Raw genomic sequence first — 19,852 nt, 5'->3', positions numbered from 1 at the left:
TAGTTGGCTACATGAGACGATTAGGGCTAGCAAGAGTAGAGTAGAAATGCTTTCTCCAGAAAAACAAAAGTCTTACATAATAATCTTTGATACACAACAATAATTAAACTAGTCGAATCTCCTTCAAAACTTCCACAGGTTATCACTGTCATAGCTAAGAATTTCATTTTCTGCCTTTGTTCGAAGATCCCTTGTTAAATGGCCTTTTAGATCCCTTGTCAAATGGCTTTTTAGATCCCTTGTCAAATGACTTTGAAGAGCCCTTGTTAAATGGCTTCTGAAGGTTTTTCCTTGGTTTCAACTGGCCAGGGGTTCCTGAAGACTTCTCCGGTCTGTTGTTTCGCTTCTTATCTTTCTTCACATTATACATGTTAACAGCCTGTTTCACACAGAATTCACTCGTAAGTATGTAACTCAATTCACTAATACTGTGGAAAGAACCATATGCCAGCAAAAGAGAAAGCAAACCTTGTTAACATTGAGCATCTCATGGGAGTTCTTCGAGATTAGCTTGTTCAGAATTTTATCGGTTTGCTCCTGCTCTTGCGTGTGTATCCCTTTTCCTCCTATAACTGGTAAAAACTGAAAGTGAAAACGGAAAAAAAGAAAAGAAAAAGGAATTAATACTTGATCATTTTACCGTGACATGCACCCATAAGTTGTAAATGCTAGGAGGAGATCAAAAAGCATACCTTGCGATACTTTCCTTTATGTTTACCAGGTTTTTCACCTGGCAACTTCTTGTCAAATTTTCCACCACTGGCTGTTGCAGTTGCTGCAATTCCAGCTACATCACCAAGTTCATTTTTAGTAACCTTTTGGGGTGCGGCCTGGGTTCCTGTTATAGGCAACCTTGTCGCAGCTAGTTGAACATGACTGCAGAAAGAGTTAAATTATGCTCTTATAATGCAAAGCAAGAGAAAACATTAAGATCACTGAAACTTGCCTGCTGTGTGAACTTCCAGTATTAAGGCTAGCTTATTAAGTTTCTAGATTTCATATAATAAATTTTGTTGTGGTAACAGATTCTCAGACTAGATATCCATATAGCTGACTGATTTACTAGGTTGACTAATGATGAACCATCTATGGTTTGAATACCATAGAGAAGTGAAAGGGGAATACCTTGGCAAAGCACCAACTTTAGCAGCTTGCTTCAAGTTCTGCAACCTGTTTTTGTCTTGCTTCTCAACACGTTTCTTTTTATCTTCTCGTCTTTTAGCAAAGGGATCCTCCCCTGGCACTGCAAAAAAAGTGACAACCATGACAAAGAAGATCAATTTGAGGTCATATTGACAAAACATAGATTTACAAGACCCATAAGAAATCAGTCAAAGAAATGTTTAAGATGTACTATCTTCTATCATAATAAAAATAAGCATGAAATGACTCATTCTAAAGCAACAAGATTTGAATTAATTACCATCAGTCAACTTTGCCTCAATGATAGGTACATTATCCTCATCATTTGCATGATCATATCCATAGCGACGTTTCCAAGTTTCACTGGACTCATCATATGCAATCTTGTCTTTCTTACGGTTCTTTATACCTGCAAGAAAACTCAAAATCAACATCCAGTTCAAAATCATAATTAGACTAGATTGACAATCTCAATGCCCAGAAGGGCACATATACCAAGTCTTAGACAAAACAATGGGGGGGGGGGGGGGAGAGGAAAAAAAAATTAAAGGACCCAAAAAAAGAGAGACTGTTTCTTTGTTGAAACTGCCATTCAGCAATGACTGACCTTTCTTCTGGGCAAACTGTTCCCATTTTGTAGGAGGTTTAGGCTTTGGAATCTGTAGACAACAAAGGAACATGTGATCACCAGTCTAATTTATGTTAAAATAAAAAAATAGAAAGTCATAAGTTGTCACTCAAAGCAACCAGGCGCAGTTCTCCCATATTTAGGACTGCAAGCTTATTACCTCCCAACTAAATATCCCTTTCCACAGGCCAACATTTTACTCAACCAAGTTGGACAGGGAACCATATTTTCGATAGGGTACCATATTTTGGACACATCAGGCGCATTAATAAGTAATTGGAGTCTCTTACAGTCCAAGTTTATTAGCTAATAAACAGAAAACATATCCATCGCTTACTTCTGGACAGGGAACCATAATTTGGCAGCACATCAGGGGCATTAATATGTAATTGGAGTCTCTTGGACTCCAAGTTTATTAGATATATTAAACAGAAAACATATCCATTGATTACCATGAACTAACATTCCACTTATTTTCAAGTTAAAGAGTATGCGGCATTGTGCAACACCCAATGTTCAAGAGAAAAAGCCATTAATTTCTCCTCTTGTAACAACAAACAAGGCCTTTCATGCCAAGTATAACAGAAAGGTTACCAGCTACAGAGTCCAAATATCCATACTATATGAAGGCAAACAAGATTTCAAACATTACAAACTAAAAGGGATCAATCACTTACATGCTTTTCTCTGGGCAATCTAGTTGTTGGAGCAGGCAACTTCACGAGGGTACCCTCAATGTCTTCAGTCGAAGGCAAATTAAAAAGATTATTCGCAATAGCTTGAACTAACTCAGTTCCTCTTGCAATATATTCCTTCACCAATTCCTCCCTAAAATTCAATAAAAAACAACCAAAATTACTCACTGAACAAAACCACCCCACATCAAAATTGAACAACCAAACTCCTCTAGACATTTTCAATGCTGCAAAGCCTACATGCTATGAGCACATTATCAATTTCAATATCAAAATCCTACCCAAAACCAATACCCTACTATTCAAAAACAATTCATATTGATTAAAAATCCAAACTTCACCAAAAATTAGGGGAAAAAAAAAGAAAAACCCAGTTCCATAGCTGTAGATTAAGCTTGAAAGATACAAACTTTGAGTTCAGTAACCATTGTTATATAAGTTCTGGGAAGCAAAAACCCACAAAACCCAGTACCATACAAAAATCAAAACAAACAAACGAACCTGGAAGAAGGGTTGGAGGGGAATTGGTGATGAAGGTCCACAGCCATGAGATTACCCAGGTCGATTTGAAACGCCGTCGTATCGGTCTCCATCGCTGCGAGCTCTGTTTTGGTGTAAGCAGCTCAGAACTTGAAAGCTGCAGAAGAAAAAGAGAAAGAAGCCGAGGCTTTCCAAGGGTTTATGTAACTCCCACCGAACGGCGCCGTTTTAGTGGGTTTCTCCCCGTGTGCCCTATATCTTATTGGGCTTCAAATTGCGTAAAGCCCAGTGGGCTCACGATTGTGTTTCGTTGGCCCAATACGCGTAAAGTCTTGGTTTAACAATCGACGTCTACATTTCAACCAAGATCAAATTGGGAATTTGGGGAAGAACCAAAATCCCTAGACTCCATGAAATCACAGTGATTCGATCAGAATCTCCAGAAAAAGATCACTACCCAGAAGAGCCCTCCTTCAGATCCATCTCATCAGTAAGTTCAATTTCCCCAATTTCGGGTCAAATTTCGATTCTTTACTCGAATCAAGTTTCGACTTTTATTCTTCTTTGCCCTAGTTTTTGTGTACTTTGGGATTGATTGGGGTTTCGTGTTTCTCAGAAATTTGAGATGGACGGAAACAAAGACGACGCCTTGAAATGTTTTCGAATTGGGAAAGAAGCTTTGGACGGTGGAGATCGGCCCCGCGCCCTAAAATTCTTGGCCAAAGCTCGCCGGCTCGATCCGTCGCTACCGATCGACGATCTGTTATCATCGGTTGAGAAAGACTCCGACCCTCCGCCGGCTTCAGATGGCGCCAAAACCGCCGACGGGCCTTCCGGGGCGGGTTTGGGTATGCCTCCGCTCCGTCAAAGGACTAGAGCTACCGGGTCCGGGACCGGGTCGTCTGGGTACACGGAGGAGCAGGTTACGATTGTGAGGCAATTGAAGAAGAAGAAGGATTATTATGAGATATTGGGGGTGGAGAGGAGTTGTAGTGTTGAAGACGTTCGAAAAGCTTATAGGAAGCTCTCTTTGAAGGTTCATCCGGATAAGAACAAGGCCCCCGGAGCTGAGGAAGCCTTCAAGTTGGTTTCGAAGGCGTTTCAGTGTCTGAGCAATGAGGAGAGTAAGAGGAAGTATGATGTTTCGGGGTCGGATGAGCCGGTTTACGAGAGGAGGCGTGCTCCTAGGCACGGCGGGAATGGGTTCTTCTATGATGGTGGTGATGTTGATGCGGATGAGATCTTCAGGAACTTTTTCGGAGGAATGGCTCCGGCCACTACACAGTTCCGGGGGTTCAGTTTCGGGCAAGGGATGGGACCGAGGCCTGCTGAGTATGGCTCGGGTGGGTTCAATGCTCGGACTCTAATTCAGTTGCTGCCTGTGCTGCTTATTTTGCTTCTCAACTTCATGCCGTCTTCAGAGCCTGTTTTCTCACTTGCGAGGTCTTATCCTTATGAGTACCGGTTTACCACGGAAAAGGGTGTGAATTTTTATGTGAAGTCAACCAAGTTTGAGCAAGATTACCCGTCAGGTAGCTTGGACCGTGCCAGACTTGATCAGCAGGTTGAGAGAGATTATTTCAGTGTTCTATCGCAGAATTGCCGGCTAGAATTGCAGCGTCGCCAGTGGGGATTTGTACGCGAAACACCACATTGTGACATGTTGAAGCAGTTTGAGGCGGCGACTTGATGTCTTGAACTGAAGGTCCAATTTCTCCTGCTATCTTTTGCTTTAGATGATACAGAATTCTATGTATTCTAGATGAAATGTTCAATAAGTGACTCTTGACACTGACCATAAGCTTGAACACCCTGTGTTCTATCTATTACACATGCTACTATTGATGGTAATTAAGCAGAAGCTGGTGTTCTATATGTGATCAACTATCAATTTATACATGTTGATAAAATGGCTTACTGGATTTCATATAAATTTTCCGTTTGGTAAATAAGCATATAACTTGACAGAGGTTTAGTTGTATGAAAATTTCAAGCCTCAATTGTAGAGATATTTGTATTACTTTGAAGGGAAGCAGCTGATTTTCCATTCTTTGGCGGAGTTCTGGTGAATTCTAGTATTTTGACCCATTTCATTTTTGTTTTTGGACAAAGTACTGCTGCACTTGACAACTTTCTGTTTGCTACTTTGATGGCACTATTGGTTTACTAAAGAACTTGGTAACAACAAAACTATTTGTTTTCAGTGTGACCTGTGTGAATATTTAGTATGAGATAGAGATTTGCTTTTGCTGATCGGAAGCGAGTCAAGAATAGTCCATTCCAATTCTAAGAGATAAATTGGTAAGCAAAGAGAATAGATAGGCTCATAAATACATATTCTCACTAATAGAGTAGAGCTAATCTAAAATCTACCAAGTGGTGTCCACATATTAACCTTAATGTGAGCATAATGTTTTTTCATCAAATCAGTCCAGAGTTATCAAACTCTAGTATTTTCTTTGAAGTATAATAGTTGTGAGTCTGAATATGTTGGATTGTTTTGTCATTTGAATTTGGATGTCTCTCTCTTGCAGATTGCTCATTGGGTGCCAGTCGTTCTGTCTATTCTTGTTGCCTAATGCATAAGCAGAAGAGATGGAGGATAATAGCTGCAAATTTTTGTGTGATTTACTTGGTATATCTGGACAGCGTCTGCAGCCTCCACAAGTTTTCTGTTCTTTAGTCCGATATAAGCACAATGACCGTAAAATTGTCTCAGATTCAACTTATGATGAGCTAGTATTAAAGCTTTGCAATCGTTAATGTTGCATATATAACTTGTTCAATACACACTCTTTCATATATGTGTGTGGATCTAGGTATTTTTGTCGCACTGTTCGATGGTACCATTCAATTCTTTGATCAATGTTATAATAATTTTAGAACGACTACATGAAAGATTAATCTGTATCTATTTCGATTCAATAAAAAGAAGAATTTTGCCCATGTACAAAGAAAGCTAGCTACGTATATATATTAAAACCACGTAATACATTGTACTGGATTCCGACAAATGGGGGACAAATATGATTTGTCTGCCAATTAACAACGCATTTTTCATGAAAAAAAATGTGCAAACGAGGACGTACGTCCACCCTCAAAGTCATCCATGTAAATAGCACTTGTCCCACGAAGAGCTTGCTTGGTTGGGGTCTTGGACTAAGATACTGTAGCTAAGATTTGTTGGGTATGCCCAATTATCGTGTACATTTTTCTATTTCAATGAAGTACTTTTGTATTATGTCATGTATAAGCTATTCTAACATTGGTTTTCGACTACTTATTATTGAAAAGTAGAAATTGAATGTCTCTGCTGTAATGTGTTGGGCCATTTTGTGAACGTAATACAAAAGATGAACATGAACATAACTCATGCTCTACTTACTGCAGCACAAAGATAACAAGTGTTCCAAGGCATGACAGATCGGAAGCAGGCTCGATGATAGGTGCATCTTCATGAGGGATGATGAAACAGGGTGATTATCAAGCCAGGCATTCTCACCTCCTAGTCGTTTGGCTCAGCAGACAGCTCTGGCAGATGGGGCTCATGAATTGGTGTGATTGATTGTCAATTTCTCATACAAGGACAAAAGTTAAACTACTACACTATGCTGCGTAGGGCAATTATAATCATTATAATTCAAGGCTAGAAACCTATAGGGACTTATCATCTTCCTCCGTCAATTGCAAGCCCCAAAGATAACCAACTCCAACTTCAACCCTCTTTTTTTGTTTTTGTTTTTTAACCCTTTCACAATCACAAGTTACTAGCAATTATACAGTCGGGTTTTGGTCATGTTTTGCAAGCTAATCCTTTAATTAGTCCCAAATCGAAATGCCATTATCCTTGGTTAATATGAAGTGCATGTAATCTGAAATACAAGTATGTCTATATGCCAACCGGCTTGTCAAAAATACAAGCAGGGAAGCGGTGTAATCTCTAATCTCTTGGTCACAAACAATAGGAGGACATGCAGCTGGAACCCTACCGATTCTCTTTCACTCTGATTCTCTCTCACTCCCTGCTTAAGAAAAGGGCATCTGTACCTTGCCATGCCTCTACAACTGTATCTCTAATCCTTCGACGTAATGACCAGCAATCCCAGCGCTCCTATGATAATGTACTGCAAGAACCAAAACAGAAAGTAAATATGAAACTAGCTTCTTTCAAAGAAGCAATGTTGATTTCAATAATCCCCAAGCTTGTGGGCTATAGATGCCTGAGATATTGAGGATATAAAAATTTTATTCAAATGAGCAACTGTGAAGAATTTTTTCAAGTTAAGGATATACACATGAGAAGATATTCTAAATTCCAATAAAGGCATACCTTAATTATAGGCTTTTCTGTCATGATAATTGTCACCCAACCAACGTAAGGCAAAAACCTGCATTAGCAAAATACAAATAAAATACAATACATCTAGAAATGAAAACTCACTCGTTTAGCATGATTGCATGTATGTACAGAATACCCAATATTCGCGAATACATATATACATATGGATAATGGACAGATTCTTCTTGATTTCAAATCTCAGATTTCAAGGATAGGTAAAACAACCACTGGTTTATAACTTAACAAGGCCAAGTTCCATATTATGGCAAGGCAAGAGCCAAAGAGACCCCATAAGTAATAATCTCCTAGTTGTGACCCAAACCTTCAAAGAAGCTATTGATTTTAACATATATGAAACCATCCGAATAGATAGTTTCGCAATGCTGAAATGTAATCGAACAACTATGGAAACCAGCCTTAGACTAGTTTTTGTTTGACAGGTGCATCGAATGTGCAAGACATACAAAATTAGACTTGCACACATAATTAGAGCTACCTGAGTGTTTAACATATTATCATCTCACAGTTGTTCATCTATGTTACAGCTTGCTATTGAAACTTCACCTAGCTCAGAACAAAGTATAACGAGATAAAAGACATACCCAGCAGCTCTCCCCATGATATGGTGTTTTTGCAACCAACGCTGGCCCGGAGCATAAAGGATTCTATCATCATCAGAATTATTGTCTCCTATAAAAGCAAACCAAGACCGCAGTTACTTCCATGTAATGAACGATAATGAAACAAAACCTATAGTATTGAATCAAGTCAAACTTTGTAAGGTATTACTATATCATCATGTAATGAATTCCATATTTCTTTTATTCACTTTCTTATAAATTGCAAAAGCAGTGGATGAATCGATGGGAACACAAATTGATCTGGTATATCTGTCTACATGAATAAGCAGTACCTTTTGTGAGGACATAATCTTCTCCAGTATCTCTCCGCTCGTGCACCTACCAGAACCAGTCAGTAACACTAAACATAATCATCAGATGACATGAAGTTGCATGATGTGATTGATGTCACAGGGTTTTGGTTTTTAAAAATGTAGGAAAAGCCATAGGTTTATCTGTAACAGTTGAACGATACTGTAGAAAAGAGAGGGAGGCAGGGAGGGAGAAGGTAACCCATCGTTTTACCTTAATTACTCGATGAACAATTGGAATAGGACGTCCCTAGAGAACAAGTAAAAGTTATCTCAGCACATGTATGGACAAAATAATATACATAGGCCAGTAGCACAATGCAAAAGGTACTTTAGGATAACCTCCACGAGTGAATGGCTTTCCCAGAAATGGATCAAACAAATAACAACATCTTAGCATATATTAAGTAAAGGAGTAAACTCAGAAAAGGGAACATACATCCACGTTAAACACGACAATTTCTCCTGCACGAATAGGATCCTTGCTCATATGCAAGAACAAAATGTCACCCTGAAAGATATTCGAAGGTGAAGTCAACAAACAAATGAATAGGAGTAAAAGAAACCACATATGTTTTTGCACATTCAATGGTAAATAACAGATAGTCAGGTCCAAAACTCAGATGAAAAGCAAAGATGAGTCTGTATAACTGTGGAACACTTCAGTATGCAAATAAAAAAGGCCCTCTTAGTAGAACTTGTATCACAGCAAGCGATGAATCAGTCAATGGCTATAAAAAAAAAAGCAAAAAAAAACATGAATAGGTGGTCATATAACTTATATGGCATTCTTCCTTCTGAAATCTCTCCTCCTCCATAAGTTAAAACTCAAGATCCATAGAAAGAGACACACCACTAAACACCATTCATACACCTTTTTAGCTAAAAGAGTAATCACATTGCAACTAGAATAACTAATACTTAACCAAGTTTGCTCCTTTTATATACACCATTTGATACAATCTAGTACATTTTGGCCATTCAATTCATACCCAACTACAAAACGCAGTAAATGTTCAAACACAGTAACTGGGTTTTTCACAAAGGGACTGACAGACTCACCCTAGCAAAGCCAGGTTCCATGCTTTCAGAGAGCACAACCACCACAGGTGACTCACTCCCAGTCATCAACATCAACCCTTTCCATATTATCAGCGCCGAAGTGACAATCAAGCCTGAAACGTATAGAAAACTCGTAAAGGTGCAATCTTTGAATCTGAGACAAATAAAGTTGAAGACTTTGTAATGATTTATATTGGTACTGACCGAGACTGACGGCTTGGGAGAGAGCTTGCCTGATCTGAATGGACTTGATGGAATCCAAGGTATCCCCAAACCAACCCATTTCTTAAGTAATGTGAGAAATTGAGAGCTGCAGAGTTGTGTGGTTTCAGACTTAAGAATTTGGTGGTGGTGCTACAGAGGGATCAAGATGAGGAAGAAAATGGGGATATTACGCGCTATAGTTTTTTCTGGTCTTTAGTTTTGACTTTTGACCGATTGGATCCAAATATTGAACCAATGGGGTTTGAAATCCTCCATTTTTGGAAAAAAAAAAAAAAAAAAAAAAAACATTTTAGGCTTTTAAATTTTATTGGACAGGAATTAACTTAACAAAAACGTTTTACACCTTAAGTTTTTTACATTGTTGGTCAATTTTTTATTAAAATTAATCATTTGCCTTTCACATCATTCACAATACATTTTATCAATAAATTTTGAATATTTCCAAAATTTAAATATTCATTTTTTATTAATAATTGCACGGTAGTCTACATGAAGTCATGTTATTCCCATGTCCATTCCAAGTTAGTAAATGTGTCAAAACAACAATCAATCTACTTGTAAATTTTTTTTTGATTCGATTCTTATTCAACATGTTTCCAACAATTTTATTAACATTTTCTTTAGTCGTATGTGTTCTCAGGACGTAGTTTATTATGCAATTATGCTATGCTTAACAATAAACACTTTATCTTAGGTGAACCGAAACACATAAATCAAACAATCAACTTTCGTCCCGCCTTCTTCGTCCTCCATCAGTTATACACTACTGAATGATTGTTTTTATCACATTTTATCAATTACACTGAACAATTAATTTCATCACATGCCATATCAAAATTATGTACATTTTTATTCCAATTCGATGAAATTAATTGTTTGATTGGTATGCTTCAATCGATTGTACACAATCTCAAGATAAAAAAAAAAACTACACACAAAGCCCAAACAAATGCAGACACTCCATTGCACGGCCAACACGGAAAGGATACAACAATCTAAGAAAGAAAATAGTAGTAGCATTTATGGACCCCTAAAAAGAGTGTCGGACCCTTAAAAAGACGTCGGCCCATGAAACTCTCTTCTATAAATATCCCTCACACGACAAATGCAATCTCCTTCTTAAACCCTAATCCATCGAAAACCCTAGCCTCCTCCTCCTCTCACAGTAATCTTCAGCACAATGGTACCCTCTCCCTCTCTTTCTCTCTCCATTTCGCGATTAACTTTCTGGGTTTTTGATTCGTCTCTTTGTTTTTGCTTGATTTCAATTGCAGACCGGAGAAGCAGTCAACCCTAAAGCTTACCCCTTGGCCGATGGCCAGCTCACCATCACCATTCTCGACCTGGTTCAGCAAGCCTTCAACTTCAAGCAGCTCAAAAAGGGCGCCAACGAAGGTTCGACTCGGATTCTTGTATAAAGTTCGAGACTTTGATTTTGTGTGTTTATGTAAATTGGTTATAGGAAGAAAGCGTAAAACTAATTGTGTATGGGGTTTTTTTTTTGGCAGCTACTAAGACCCTGAACAGAGGTATTGCTGAGTTCATTGTGATGGCTGCGGATACCGAGCCGCTTGAGATTCTTCTTCATCTTCCCCTCTTGGCTGAAGATAAGGTAATCTTTGTTTCGATTGTTTTTGGTATTCATTTCTATTGCAGCTGTGTGATTTGATATGAGACTTGGGTATTTGTTGGATGATTGAATGTTTTTCGTGCGAGTATTAGTAAACTATGGAATAATCGAGTGACATGTTTATTATCGTACACTTACTGGACTAAATGTTTGTAGTTAGCGTTATGCGTTGTGTATGATTCATGTCTTTAAGAAGTAAAAGAGTCATTTACTCATTATATCGAAAGGCTGAGAAACACATAGTTATGCGTTTGGTTGTCTGTGTCTGTACATAGGCTGTACTGTACTAGATTTGAACTCAAAACAGACCCATTAATTGGTGGGCATGATTTTAGTATATGGACACTCATGGATCCCCATATTTATTTCATAGATAAATTGTGGGTATCCAATTCCATTCATTATTAGTTAATTACTATGTGTGCTGTCTTGATGTTGGTTGAAAGAAATGCAAGCTTTTTGTTGATCTATCTTATTGGTTATGGGCCTCAAAACCATGCCCCTGACAATATTGATTAAGTTATTAACTATATGAACTTAACATTTTAGTATGATTGTTCATTTCCTGATTATGATTTAACTTTGAGACCATGGTTCATAAATTAGTATTGAAATCACTCTACTTCAATTCACAGAATGTGCCCTATGTGTTCGTGCCTTCGAAGCAAGCTCTTGGACGAGCCTGTGGTGTCTCAAGACCTGTCATTGCTTGTTCTGTGACAACAAATGAGGGGAGCCAAATGAAAGTCCAAATACAACAGCTCAAGGTATACCTTTCTTACTGGTTTCTGTCGACAGTTTGTTATAGCTTTTCTTTGTTTGAATTTGGTACTGCTGGCTGCATTCTTATTGATATTATTTGAATTGCAGGATGCCATTGAGAAGCTCCTTATCTAAACTATTGTGGAGCATAGTTGGTGTGATTCGGTGTGATGGGCCTCTCAGACTATAGTGGTTGCTACTTCAGAGGCTTGGACTGATGGAGTTGTACTACTAGGAAAAATTTTAGTGTTGACTTGTATTAAAGTTTTTATTTCTATGAACTGCTAAGCAGCCAACTCTAAACTCTATTTGCAAGTATAAGATTGTAACAACTTGCATAATATGAATTGAGTTATTTGCTTTTATCTTTGTTTGATTTATTTCCATGGTGGTGGTTATTATAATTTGGATGGAAAGAAGAGTTTTAAGTTTATGAGAGCCTTTTACTTTTATCAGAACCGAGGTGTCCCAGAACCTCAAAATTCTTTTCCAGGCCATCTGGAGTTCGTTGCCCTGGATTAGAAACACATGAATTGCCAGAGCCAAATGTGACCCTTTTGCTCCTACCTCTCAGGCTAGCCACAGAGGAGTTTATATTCCTGGCCAATTCATTTCTCTCGGTTAATTTGCTTAGTGGCAGCTCAGTTGGGTGAACACAGTTAACCACCACCAAGGCACCAAGAATGATTGTGCTAGTCTTCCATGATGGCAAGCCACGTTAAACCGACCAGAAAGCGAAAGAGGTAATAGGTTCCAGAGTCCTCAAAACTATCTCGAATTGTTGACCAACCGAACATGTGAGACATTCAGTTGCTCTACAATTCGAAACGCAAGTGACTAGCATGGAAGATTGAAAGAATGAGACAGTATATGCCTCCAGGATTCAAGACTAACCAAGGTCGCCACGTAATGAGATAGGTTAGGATGAATGCTGTAAGTCACTTATATGGAAATGTACAACCAACATACAACAAGTGGTCGTGCCGGAGTGGTTATCGGGCATGACTAGAAATCATGTGGGCTTTGCCCGCGCAGGTTCGAATCCTGCCGACCACGTTTTTTTTTTTACTTTCCTACTCCTACTCCTACTTTTGAGACATGCTGCAACATGTTTCTGTTATTGTTTTATTGAGGACAATATCCTAAAGTGCACACCTTTCGTTTTTCTTATGGATTCTGGACCAGAAAATGTGAATAGAGTAAAACATCATGAATTAATTGTCAATGTTACAATTTCTAATACAAGCCTTCTTCATCATGAGGCACGTGAGAATGCGTCTCACTGTCTTGTTTCAGTGAGTCTATCTCAGCCATGTTCTCTCTCAAAAACTTCATTTCTAGTCCTATGCATTTCGCCATTCTACTTATCTCTTCAGACTGGCGGTGAGAGGTATCACCTGACGAAAACCCGTGGAGATACAAAGAACCATCAGCATCACCATTATCCAACCAACTAAATCCCACTTCCTTTCTCACTCCCCTATCTCTCATCTGTTTCCTTATTTTCGCCACCATTTCCCAGTCCCCTTTCTCTGCATACAAGTTGGACAACAGCACATAGGAACCCGATTCCGTTGGCTCCATTCGCATTAAAGCATCTGCAACTCTCTCAGCCATCTCCACATTCCCATGTATTGTACAAGCCCCAAGCAAGCTTTGCAACAAAGAAAAACTCGGCTGTCCTGACATCTGACTCGTCAATTCCTCTGCTTCCTCCAGCTTTCCTGCCCGGCCTAACATGTCCACCATGCAAGCATAATGTTGAGGAGATGGTTCAATCTGATAGTCTTTGACCATTGATTCAAAGAAATGGCGGCCCATCTCAACTGATCCCTTTCTGCTACATGCGCTTAGTACAGAAAGAAATGTGATCGAGTCAGGTCTTACCCCTTCTTTATCCATCTGGTAGAACAATTCGATTACTGAGTCATAGTCTCCATGCCCAGCATATGCAGATATTATTGCTGTCCAAGCAAACTGAGTTCTGTGAGGGGTCTCACTGAAAACTCTTTGGGACTCGCAAATGCTTCCTCGCTTTGCATACATATCAAGGAGAGCACCTGCTGTAATCGGGTCAGTGACTGATCCAAGTTTTATCAAAAAGGAGTGGCATCGCTGGCCATACTTCAGAGAAATGTCATGAGCATCACCAATTGCACTCAAGACACTACCAAATGTGTAGTTGTTAGGTGTGGACTCCATGATTGCAGACAAGAATGTCTTCAGTGCATCCTGACACAGCCTGTTCTGAGCATACCCTGAGATCAAAGCATTCCATGATATGATTTCTCTGAAGTCCAACTCCTCAAAAACCTTGACAGAATCATCCATGGACTCAAACTTGGCATACATGGTGATAAAGCTATTGCAAACATTATGCTTTGACAAAAATCCAGTCTTTGTGCAAAACCCATGAATCATAAGGCCTTCTTCCACCAACTTCCTAGTTGATATAGCATGGATTAGTCCAACAAATGTAACATCATTTGGATATACTTCATCCAATCTCATCTCATTAAATAAAGAGATGGCATTCTCTTCGTCCATAGAAATCATTGTAGTCCAGGAAATTACATTGCGATTGTTCATGAGCTGAAACACCAATCCCGCATCTTCATTGACACCACTCTTTGAATATGTTGAGATCAATACGTTGCCAACTGAAACATGACTTTCATATCCTGATTTTACCGTCAAGCTGTGTATCTGTCTCCCAAGTCTTAAATTCTTCTCATGACCGCAAGCTGAAACTGCACTAGTAAATGAGACATGATCAAGTTTCATCCCTTCTCTCACCATCTCAATGAAGAGTAAAACTGCTTCAAGCCCATGATTTCCCTCTTGAGAGTAACCTGATAGTATTGCATTCCAAGAAACCACGTCCTTTTTCCCCATTTCATCAAACACATTCCTAGCTTCTATCAAACGCCTCCACCTTGAATACAAACTTATAAGCGCATTCCCAACAAAAACTTCACGATCCAACCCAGACCTAAGTATGAGAGAATGCAATTGTAACCCAAACAGAAAATCTTCATACTCCGCACAAAAAGCAAGAACTGTACAATAAGTCACCGGATCCAAAGCAATCCCATTTGAATGCATCCTGAGAGCAAAACTCAACGCCCCCTCACTCGTTCGAAACCCCGAAAGAATAGTATTCCAAGAAACTATATCAGTATAACACATACCATCAAAAATACACATTGCACTATCAAACCTCCCAGCTTTAGTGTACATACTCATCAACGAATTCGAAACTGTAACATAGGAAATAAACCCAGACGAAAGCGCAAAACCGTGGATTTGGCATCCGGGTTTCGGGTCCCCTTGGCAAGCCTTGGCAGCAAGGGTGAGGGTAACTTCATCAATGTTCCGAGGAGACGAACATAGTTGAATTTGTTTACTAAATATTTCGAGGGCCGTAGCTGAAAGGTTCCTGTGCATATAGTTGAGCATAGAGCGGTTAACTGCGGCAGCATCTGGTTGGGGAATTTCATCGAACAGGTGGTGTTCGTCTTTCAAAGAATGGAATTTAGAGTAGCTTAGTCGTGGCTTGCGTATTCGTTGGAGGGTTTTGAAATTCAGTTGGCGGGTAATCATGAGAAACTAACAAAAAGCTGTTTAGGTTCAGAAACGAGCATTTCTGATTAGGCAGAGAGAGAGAGAGGAGCGCGAAAGTCTTAAACCCCTGTTTTCAAAGGTCTTAAACCCTCTCAAAGCATTTCGTATGATATCAAATGGGCTCCAAATGGCCCACTTCTATCTACTTGTATGTTTTAGGGATAATGGGTTTAGGGTTTTAGATACAGAGATCGGGGAGTAGATCGATTCTACTCTAATTGGTCTCCTTATATATTCAAAAATTATTTATCACTCTATCGAGTCAGTCTACATTTATTGAGCTAGTTTACGATTATCAAAATTAATATTCATCGATCGAAATTTTTTCTTCATTGACATACTCATATACAATATATGTTTTAGGATTTAGGGGTTTAGAGCTTTAGAATGTTATGTTATCAATATAGTCTATAGCGATTGGTGAGTAAACCGATTCTGTACCATTAATTGTTTATCACTATATCGAGTTGGTCAAAAATATAGAAGTTATGTATCGCTCTATCAAGTTGGTCTATAATTTCAATACATGGGATTTATAACCAAATATTGTCTATCACTGCATCAAGTTGGTTTGAAGTTCAAAATTTGTGTATCACTCTATTATGTCGGTCTATAATTTCATTGAGCTAGTTAATTAACAATTATTGAAATTAGTATTAATTGATCGTATTTTTTTTTCTTAATTGATGATTATCGATCGTCTACCTGTGCAGAATATGAAAGAGCACCAGTATGATCGTTTAGATATATGGTAGGTGATTGGCCGGTCCTCCTCTTTATATTATTATATAACGACATGAAACAGAAGGCAGAAGAGTTTGGTACAAAGCTACAAAGTTACAACCTAGCTACACTTGTATATGATTATTTGAAATGGTGAGACCATTTACATACAATTGTTAGGGAATCTCACATGCCATGTTTTTCCAGGCTGCCAAGCTTATCCGGGTTATGTATAATATTATTATAGCTTCTGTAATGAGTTCATTTATAAACTAAGTCAGATGATAATACTATTTAATTTGTAATTACTGGTTGAATGCAAGTTTGATTTTGCCTTGGTCTAACCTGCTCTAGTAGCTGTTTCCACGAGACCACGAGGGATTGAATACTATGTTAACCATCTCAGATCTGGTATTTAATATACAACATTGTGAGAGTCAGACATCAATTTTATAACCAAAGCTAATACCCTTTCATGAATTAAGAAAGCTACTACTCTTTAGACGCAATAGAAATCAAGTTAATCAAATCCTTTCTATTTAATGAGTATCTCCATCAGTTATACACTACTGTGCAGTTGGGGTTTCTAATAGGTGAACGTTAATTATCTCAATTTTAGAACCAGAAATTAACCAAGCTAAACATCAACGATATATATTATACCATTAGGTCCATTACTATATATATCATTGTCAGTGATGGCAACCAAATCAGGGCGGGGAAAATTGTTAGTTGAGATGTTTGATCAAATTAATATGCTAATTAATTATTGTGTTGGTATATAATTTTGAAATTTTCCAATCAAATTTTTTTCAAGGCTGTCACGTTTGTGCCCAAATATCATTTCTTTCTTTTTCTTTGTTTTGATTATTAATATAGTCAACACTCTACACTATAGTTGAGTTCTCCAGCTCATTCCACCAAAGCCTCACCCCCCATACCTTACTTCCTTATCCCATATATTCCCCAACACCTCATTCCACCACCACCACCACCCTCATCATCATCATCACCATGGCAGCTTCCACACATTGCCTCCCTGTCCTCCTCCTCGCCGTCGCCGCCTTCTTCGTCCTCCATGCCCAAGCCCAAACGGCACCCGCCCCCGCCCCGCCCGGCAAACTTAACTTCACCGGCATCCTAGACAAAGCTGGCCAATACACCACCTTCCTCCGCCTCCTCACCCAAACCCAAGTGGCCACCCAAATCCAAAGCCAGCTCAACTCCTCCACCGAGGGCCTAACCGTCCTTGCACCCACCGACAACGCCTTCACAAACCTCAAAGCCGGTACCTTAAACGACCTCTCCTCCCAACAACAAGTCCAGCTAGTTCTGTACCATGTTCTCCCCAAGTACTACACTCTCGCCAGTCTCCTAACGGTCTCGAACCCCGTGAGAACTCAGTCCTCGTCCCAAAACGGAGGCGGATCTTACGGCCTCAACTTCACCGGATCCGGTGGGAACCAAGTGAATGTGTCGAGCGGGGCGGTGACTACTCAGATCAACAATGCGTTGAGGCAGCAGTTTCCGTTGGCTGTGTACCAAGTTGACAAGGTGTTGTTACCTAATGACCTGTTTAGTGACGCGTCACCGGCTCCTACTCCGACTAAAACTCCGGCCGGAAGCACCAACACGACTACGCCGACAAAGGCCGCAGAGCCATCTGCGGACAGTGCTAATGGTTCGAGCAAGAAGAGCGTGGGATTCGTGGGATTGGCTCTAGGGGTGGTTTTGTTTTTCATGGGAACTAGCTAGTAAGTGGTGCTATTTTGTGCAGTGTGATTTGTACCAACAACAATATTCATGTACTTCTTGATTTCCTCTTTGGTTTTGGCATTTTTTGTTTTTTTTTTTTTGGGTCGAATGAGATTGTTTGATTGTTATAAGTACTTGTGAGTTTTTTTTCCTTTTGATCATCACAACATAAAATGTGTTTATATATCTATATAAAAAAGACTACTTTAATTAGTTTACGAAGAAAATGAACAAGCTAGTTTCGAAAGGGGATATAAGTTCAACTAGCAAGTTGCATGGTTTGGCATTTGGATGAAGCTATACGATTAATACAATGTTAACTAGGTCAAGATCACATGCAGCTAGCTACAAGTATAGAACATGCATGATGCATGACCAAATAGCTAATTAATAGTTAGAAAAAAGATGTTGGTTGGTTGAAAGAATGAGGTGCAATATATATATGGTGGCTCAGATTGATCGATCTTTTGAGCCTTTTCGCATTGCATCATTAGAAAACCTCTAAGTGTATTCTGCGTTGCTAACCGTTCAATGTATTTTTTGTTTGTCTTGATTGTTCAACAATAGACGATTGTAAAGAGTTGAAAAATCATTATTGGAGATATTAAGGCATATATGCAGCTAGAATGTTGGGATCTTGGGCTTTGATATCCCACTTAGGTTAGTTGTTAGGTAATAGGCATATAGCTAATTAACTACCTTTATTGGTGTACCCTCCCTGCTTACTCGACCATCAACTATCTCCACTATTTTTTTCAGTACACATGCACAGACCAATGCGCGCAACCTGATGCCCTTAATTACTTTCCCAACGAAGTGATACTCTTTTTACAGAAGTATTATGTGATCCGATGCATCATCTTATGTTGCTCATAAGACGATGTATGAGAAGGGATGAGGAGGAGGAAAAGGGAACAAATAAGATAAAGAAAAAAAATCATCATGACATACGGTTGTGCATTGGGGAAGAAGAATAGTGGGAAGGTGAGATAGTTTAGCTCATTCTAAGAGTAATCAAGACTTTCCTTTATTAAATAGTTGTTTTTTAAAATAACGTTATAGATCAATTTAAAGGGGGTGTATGTGTTTGGTGGGGTGGTAAGGCTTTGGTCTCATATATAAGAGGTCAAGAGTTCGAGCCCCATCAAGCGTGGGAATGGGGTGGGGTTTTTTTTTTTTTTTTTTAAATAATAATAAATAAATAAAATTAAAAAAATAAATTTAAAGGTCTAAAAATGGTTAATTTTCAAAATTTCTCTTTAAAAAATGACATGGATTGGGAGAAAACCGAAAGTTTTAATAAACAATTATTTACTAAAACTTTAAGGGTTATTATCACAAATGGTACCTGAACTATACCTCAATCTTATCGATGGTACCTGAACTTCAATTTTGATCACAACCAGTACCCGAACTTTTCGATTTCATTTTAAATGGTACCTAGAGCCACCTCCGGTCACTATTCCGACTAAAAACGGCATGAGAGGCAATCATAGTCATGATTTTTGATGATTTCAAGGGTTGCAATCATATATAGTGATGATTTTTTGGTAATAGACTTGCCTTGAACTTGTTTTTTTTTTTTTTTTTTTTTTTTTTAGATTTGGCTTTTTTGGCCGGAATAGTGACCGAATGTGGCCTTAGGTACCATTTAAAATGAAATCGAAAAGTTCGGGTACTGGTTATGATCAAAATTGAAGTTCAGGTACCATCGATAAAATAGAAGATAAGTTCAGGTACCATTTGTGATAATAACCCAAACTTTAAACAATTGTTTGTTTAAACTTTAGTTTATAAGCTGTCATATATAAAAAATAAAAAATAAAGATAAAAACTTTAGGATTTCATTGTCAAA

At 38.7% G+C, this 19,852-nt stretch overlaps 6 protein-coding genes and 1 non-coding gene across 7 annotated transcripts; 4 read left to right on the top strand and 3 right to left on the bottom strand.

Annotated features, from left to right (window-relative positions):
• Window positions 1–36: 36 nt before the first annotated feature.
• On the bottom strand, window positions 37–3,126 carry LOC133710441 (ribosome biogenesis regulatory protein homolog). Its single transcript, XM_062136513.1, has 8 exons — window positions 2,968–3,126; window positions 2,449–2,599; window positions 1,751–1,802; window positions 1,424–1,552; window positions 1,126–1,243; window positions 693–876; window positions 469–582; window positions 37–379 (listed from the first exon to the last, which is right to left on the bottom strand). Exons 1-8 carry the CDS (start codon window positions 3,057–3,059, stop codon window positions 164–166), a joined length of 1,056 nt encoding a protein of 351 aa, XP_061992497.1. The 5' UTR covers window positions 3,060–3,126; the 3' UTR covers window positions 37–163.
• A 152-nt stretch (window positions 3,127–3,278) lies between these two features.
• Window positions 3,279–5,844, top strand: LOC133710433 (chaperone protein dnaJ 49). The gene is made up of 3 exons (XM_062136502.1): window positions 3,279–3,436; window positions 3,563–4,651; window positions 5,481–5,844. Exon 2 carries the CDS (start codon window positions 3,572–3,574, stop codon window positions 4,634–4,636), a length of 1,065 nt encoding a protein of 354 aa, XP_061992486.1. The 5' UTR covers window positions 3,279–3,436; window positions 3,563–3,571; the 3' UTR covers window positions 4,637–4,651; window positions 5,481–5,844.
• Window positions 5,845–6,765: 921 nt separating this feature from the next.
• LOC133710448 (uncharacterized) lies at window positions 6,766–9,700 on the bottom strand. Its single transcript, XM_062136518.1, has 8 exons — window positions 9,483–9,700; window positions 9,279–9,391; window positions 8,656–8,727; window positions 8,431–8,466; window positions 8,199–8,244; window positions 7,888–7,975; window positions 7,277–7,334; window positions 6,766–7,070 (listed from the first exon to the last, which is right to left on the bottom strand). The coding sequence occupies exons 1-8, from the start codon at window positions 9,559–9,561 to the stop codon at window positions 7,020–7,022; spliced, it is 543 nt and encodes a 180-aa protein (XP_061992502.1). The 5' UTR covers window positions 9,562–9,700; the 3' UTR covers window positions 6,766–7,019.
• Window positions 9,701–10,544: 844 nt separating this feature from the next.
• LOC133726970 (uncharacterized) lies at window positions 10,545–12,260 on the top strand. The gene is made up of 5 exons (XM_062154601.1): window positions 10,545–10,686; window positions 10,778–10,898; window positions 11,012–11,115; window positions 11,769–11,900; window positions 12,004–12,260. Exons 1-5 carry the CDS (start codon window positions 10,684–10,686, stop codon window positions 12,028–12,030), a joined length of 387 nt encoding a protein of 128 aa, XP_062010585.1. The 5' UTR covers window positions 10,545–10,683; the 3' UTR covers window positions 12,031–12,260.
• A 609-nt stretch (window positions 12,261–12,869) lies between these two features.
• On the top strand, window positions 12,870–12,951 carry TRNAS-AGA (transfer RNA serine (anticodon AGA)). The gene has a single exon. It is a non-coding gene; the product is annotated as a tRNA-Ser (tRNA).
• A 120-nt stretch (window positions 12,952–13,071) lies between these two features.
• LOC133726969 (pentatricopeptide repeat-containing protein At4g32430, mitochondrial) lies at window positions 13,072–15,720 on the bottom strand. The gene has a single exon (XM_062154600.1). The coding sequence runs from the start codon at window positions 15,496–15,498 to the stop codon at window positions 13,132–13,134; it is 2,367 nt and encodes a 788-aa protein (XP_062010584.1). The 5' UTR covers window positions 15,499–15,720; the 3' UTR covers window positions 13,072–13,131.
• Window positions 15,721–17,158: 1,438 nt separating this feature from the next.
• Window positions 17,159–18,188, top strand: LOC133726968 (fasciclin-like arabinogalactan protein 13). The gene has a single exon (XM_062154599.1). It carries the CDS (start codon window positions 17,257–17,259, stop codon window positions 17,995–17,997), a length of 741 nt encoding a protein of 246 aa, XP_062010583.1. The 5' UTR covers window positions 17,159–17,256; the 3' UTR covers window positions 17,998–18,188.
• Window positions 18,189–19,852: the final 1,664 nt, after the last annotated feature.

The sequence above is a fragment of the Rosa rugosa genome, chromosome 1, assembly GCF_958449725.1.
Source record: "Rosa rugosa chromosome 1, drRosRugo1.1, whole genome shotgun sequence".
Classification (NCBI taxonomy): domain Eukaryota; kingdom Viridiplantae; phylum Streptophyta; class Magnoliopsida; order Rosales; family Rosaceae; genus Rosa; species Rosa rugosa.
The sequence above is the reverse complement of the archived record's forward strand: the minus strand, read 5'-3'. Positions and strand labels throughout refer to the sequence as shown.

Coding starts and splice junctions, on each gene's coding strand:
- LOC133726968 (XM_062154599.1), top strand. CDS start 17,257: ATGGCAGCTTCCACACATTGCCTCCCTGTCCTCCTCCTCGCCGTCGCC.
- LOC133726969 (XM_062154600.1), bottom strand. CDS start 15,498: ATGATTACCCGCCAACTGAATTTCAAAACCCTCCAACGAATACGCAAG.
- LOC133710441 (XM_062136513.1), bottom strand. CDS start 3,059: ATGGAGACCGATACGACGGCGTTTCAAATCGACCTGGGTAATCTCATG. Junction 1,553..1,750: donor ACAGTTTGCCCAGAAGAAAG/GTCAGTCATTGC, acceptor GTTTTCTTGCAG/GTATAAAGAACCGTAAGAAA. Junction 877..1,125: donor AAAGTTGGTGCTTTGCCAAG/GTATTCCCCTTT, acceptor CTCTTTCTGCAG/TCATGTTCAACTAGCTGCGA.
- LOC133710448 (XM_062136518.1), bottom strand. CDS start 9,561: ATGGGTTGGTTTGGGGATACCTTGGATTCCATCAAGTCCATTCAGATC. Junction 9,392..9,482: donor CTCCCAAGCCGTCAGTCTCG/GTCAGTACCAAT, acceptor TATACGTTTCAG/GCTTGATTGTCACTTCGGCG. Junction 7,071..7,276: donor CAGAAAAGCCTATAATTAAG/GTATGCCTTTAT, acceptor TGGTTCTTGCAG/TACATTATCATAGGAGCGCT.
- LOC133710433 (XM_062136502.1), top strand. CDS start 3,572: ATGGACGGAAACAAAGACGACGCCTTGAAATGTTTTCGAATTGGGAAA.
- LOC133726970 (XM_062154601.1), top strand. Junction 10,899..11,011: donor CAAAAAGGGCGCCAACGAAG/GTTCGACTCGGA, acceptor TTTTTTTGGCAG/CTACTAAGACCCTGAACAGA. Junction 11,901..12,003: donor TCCAAATACAACAGCTCAAG/GTATACCTTTCT, acceptor TTTGAATTGCAG/GATGCCATTGAGAAGCTCCT.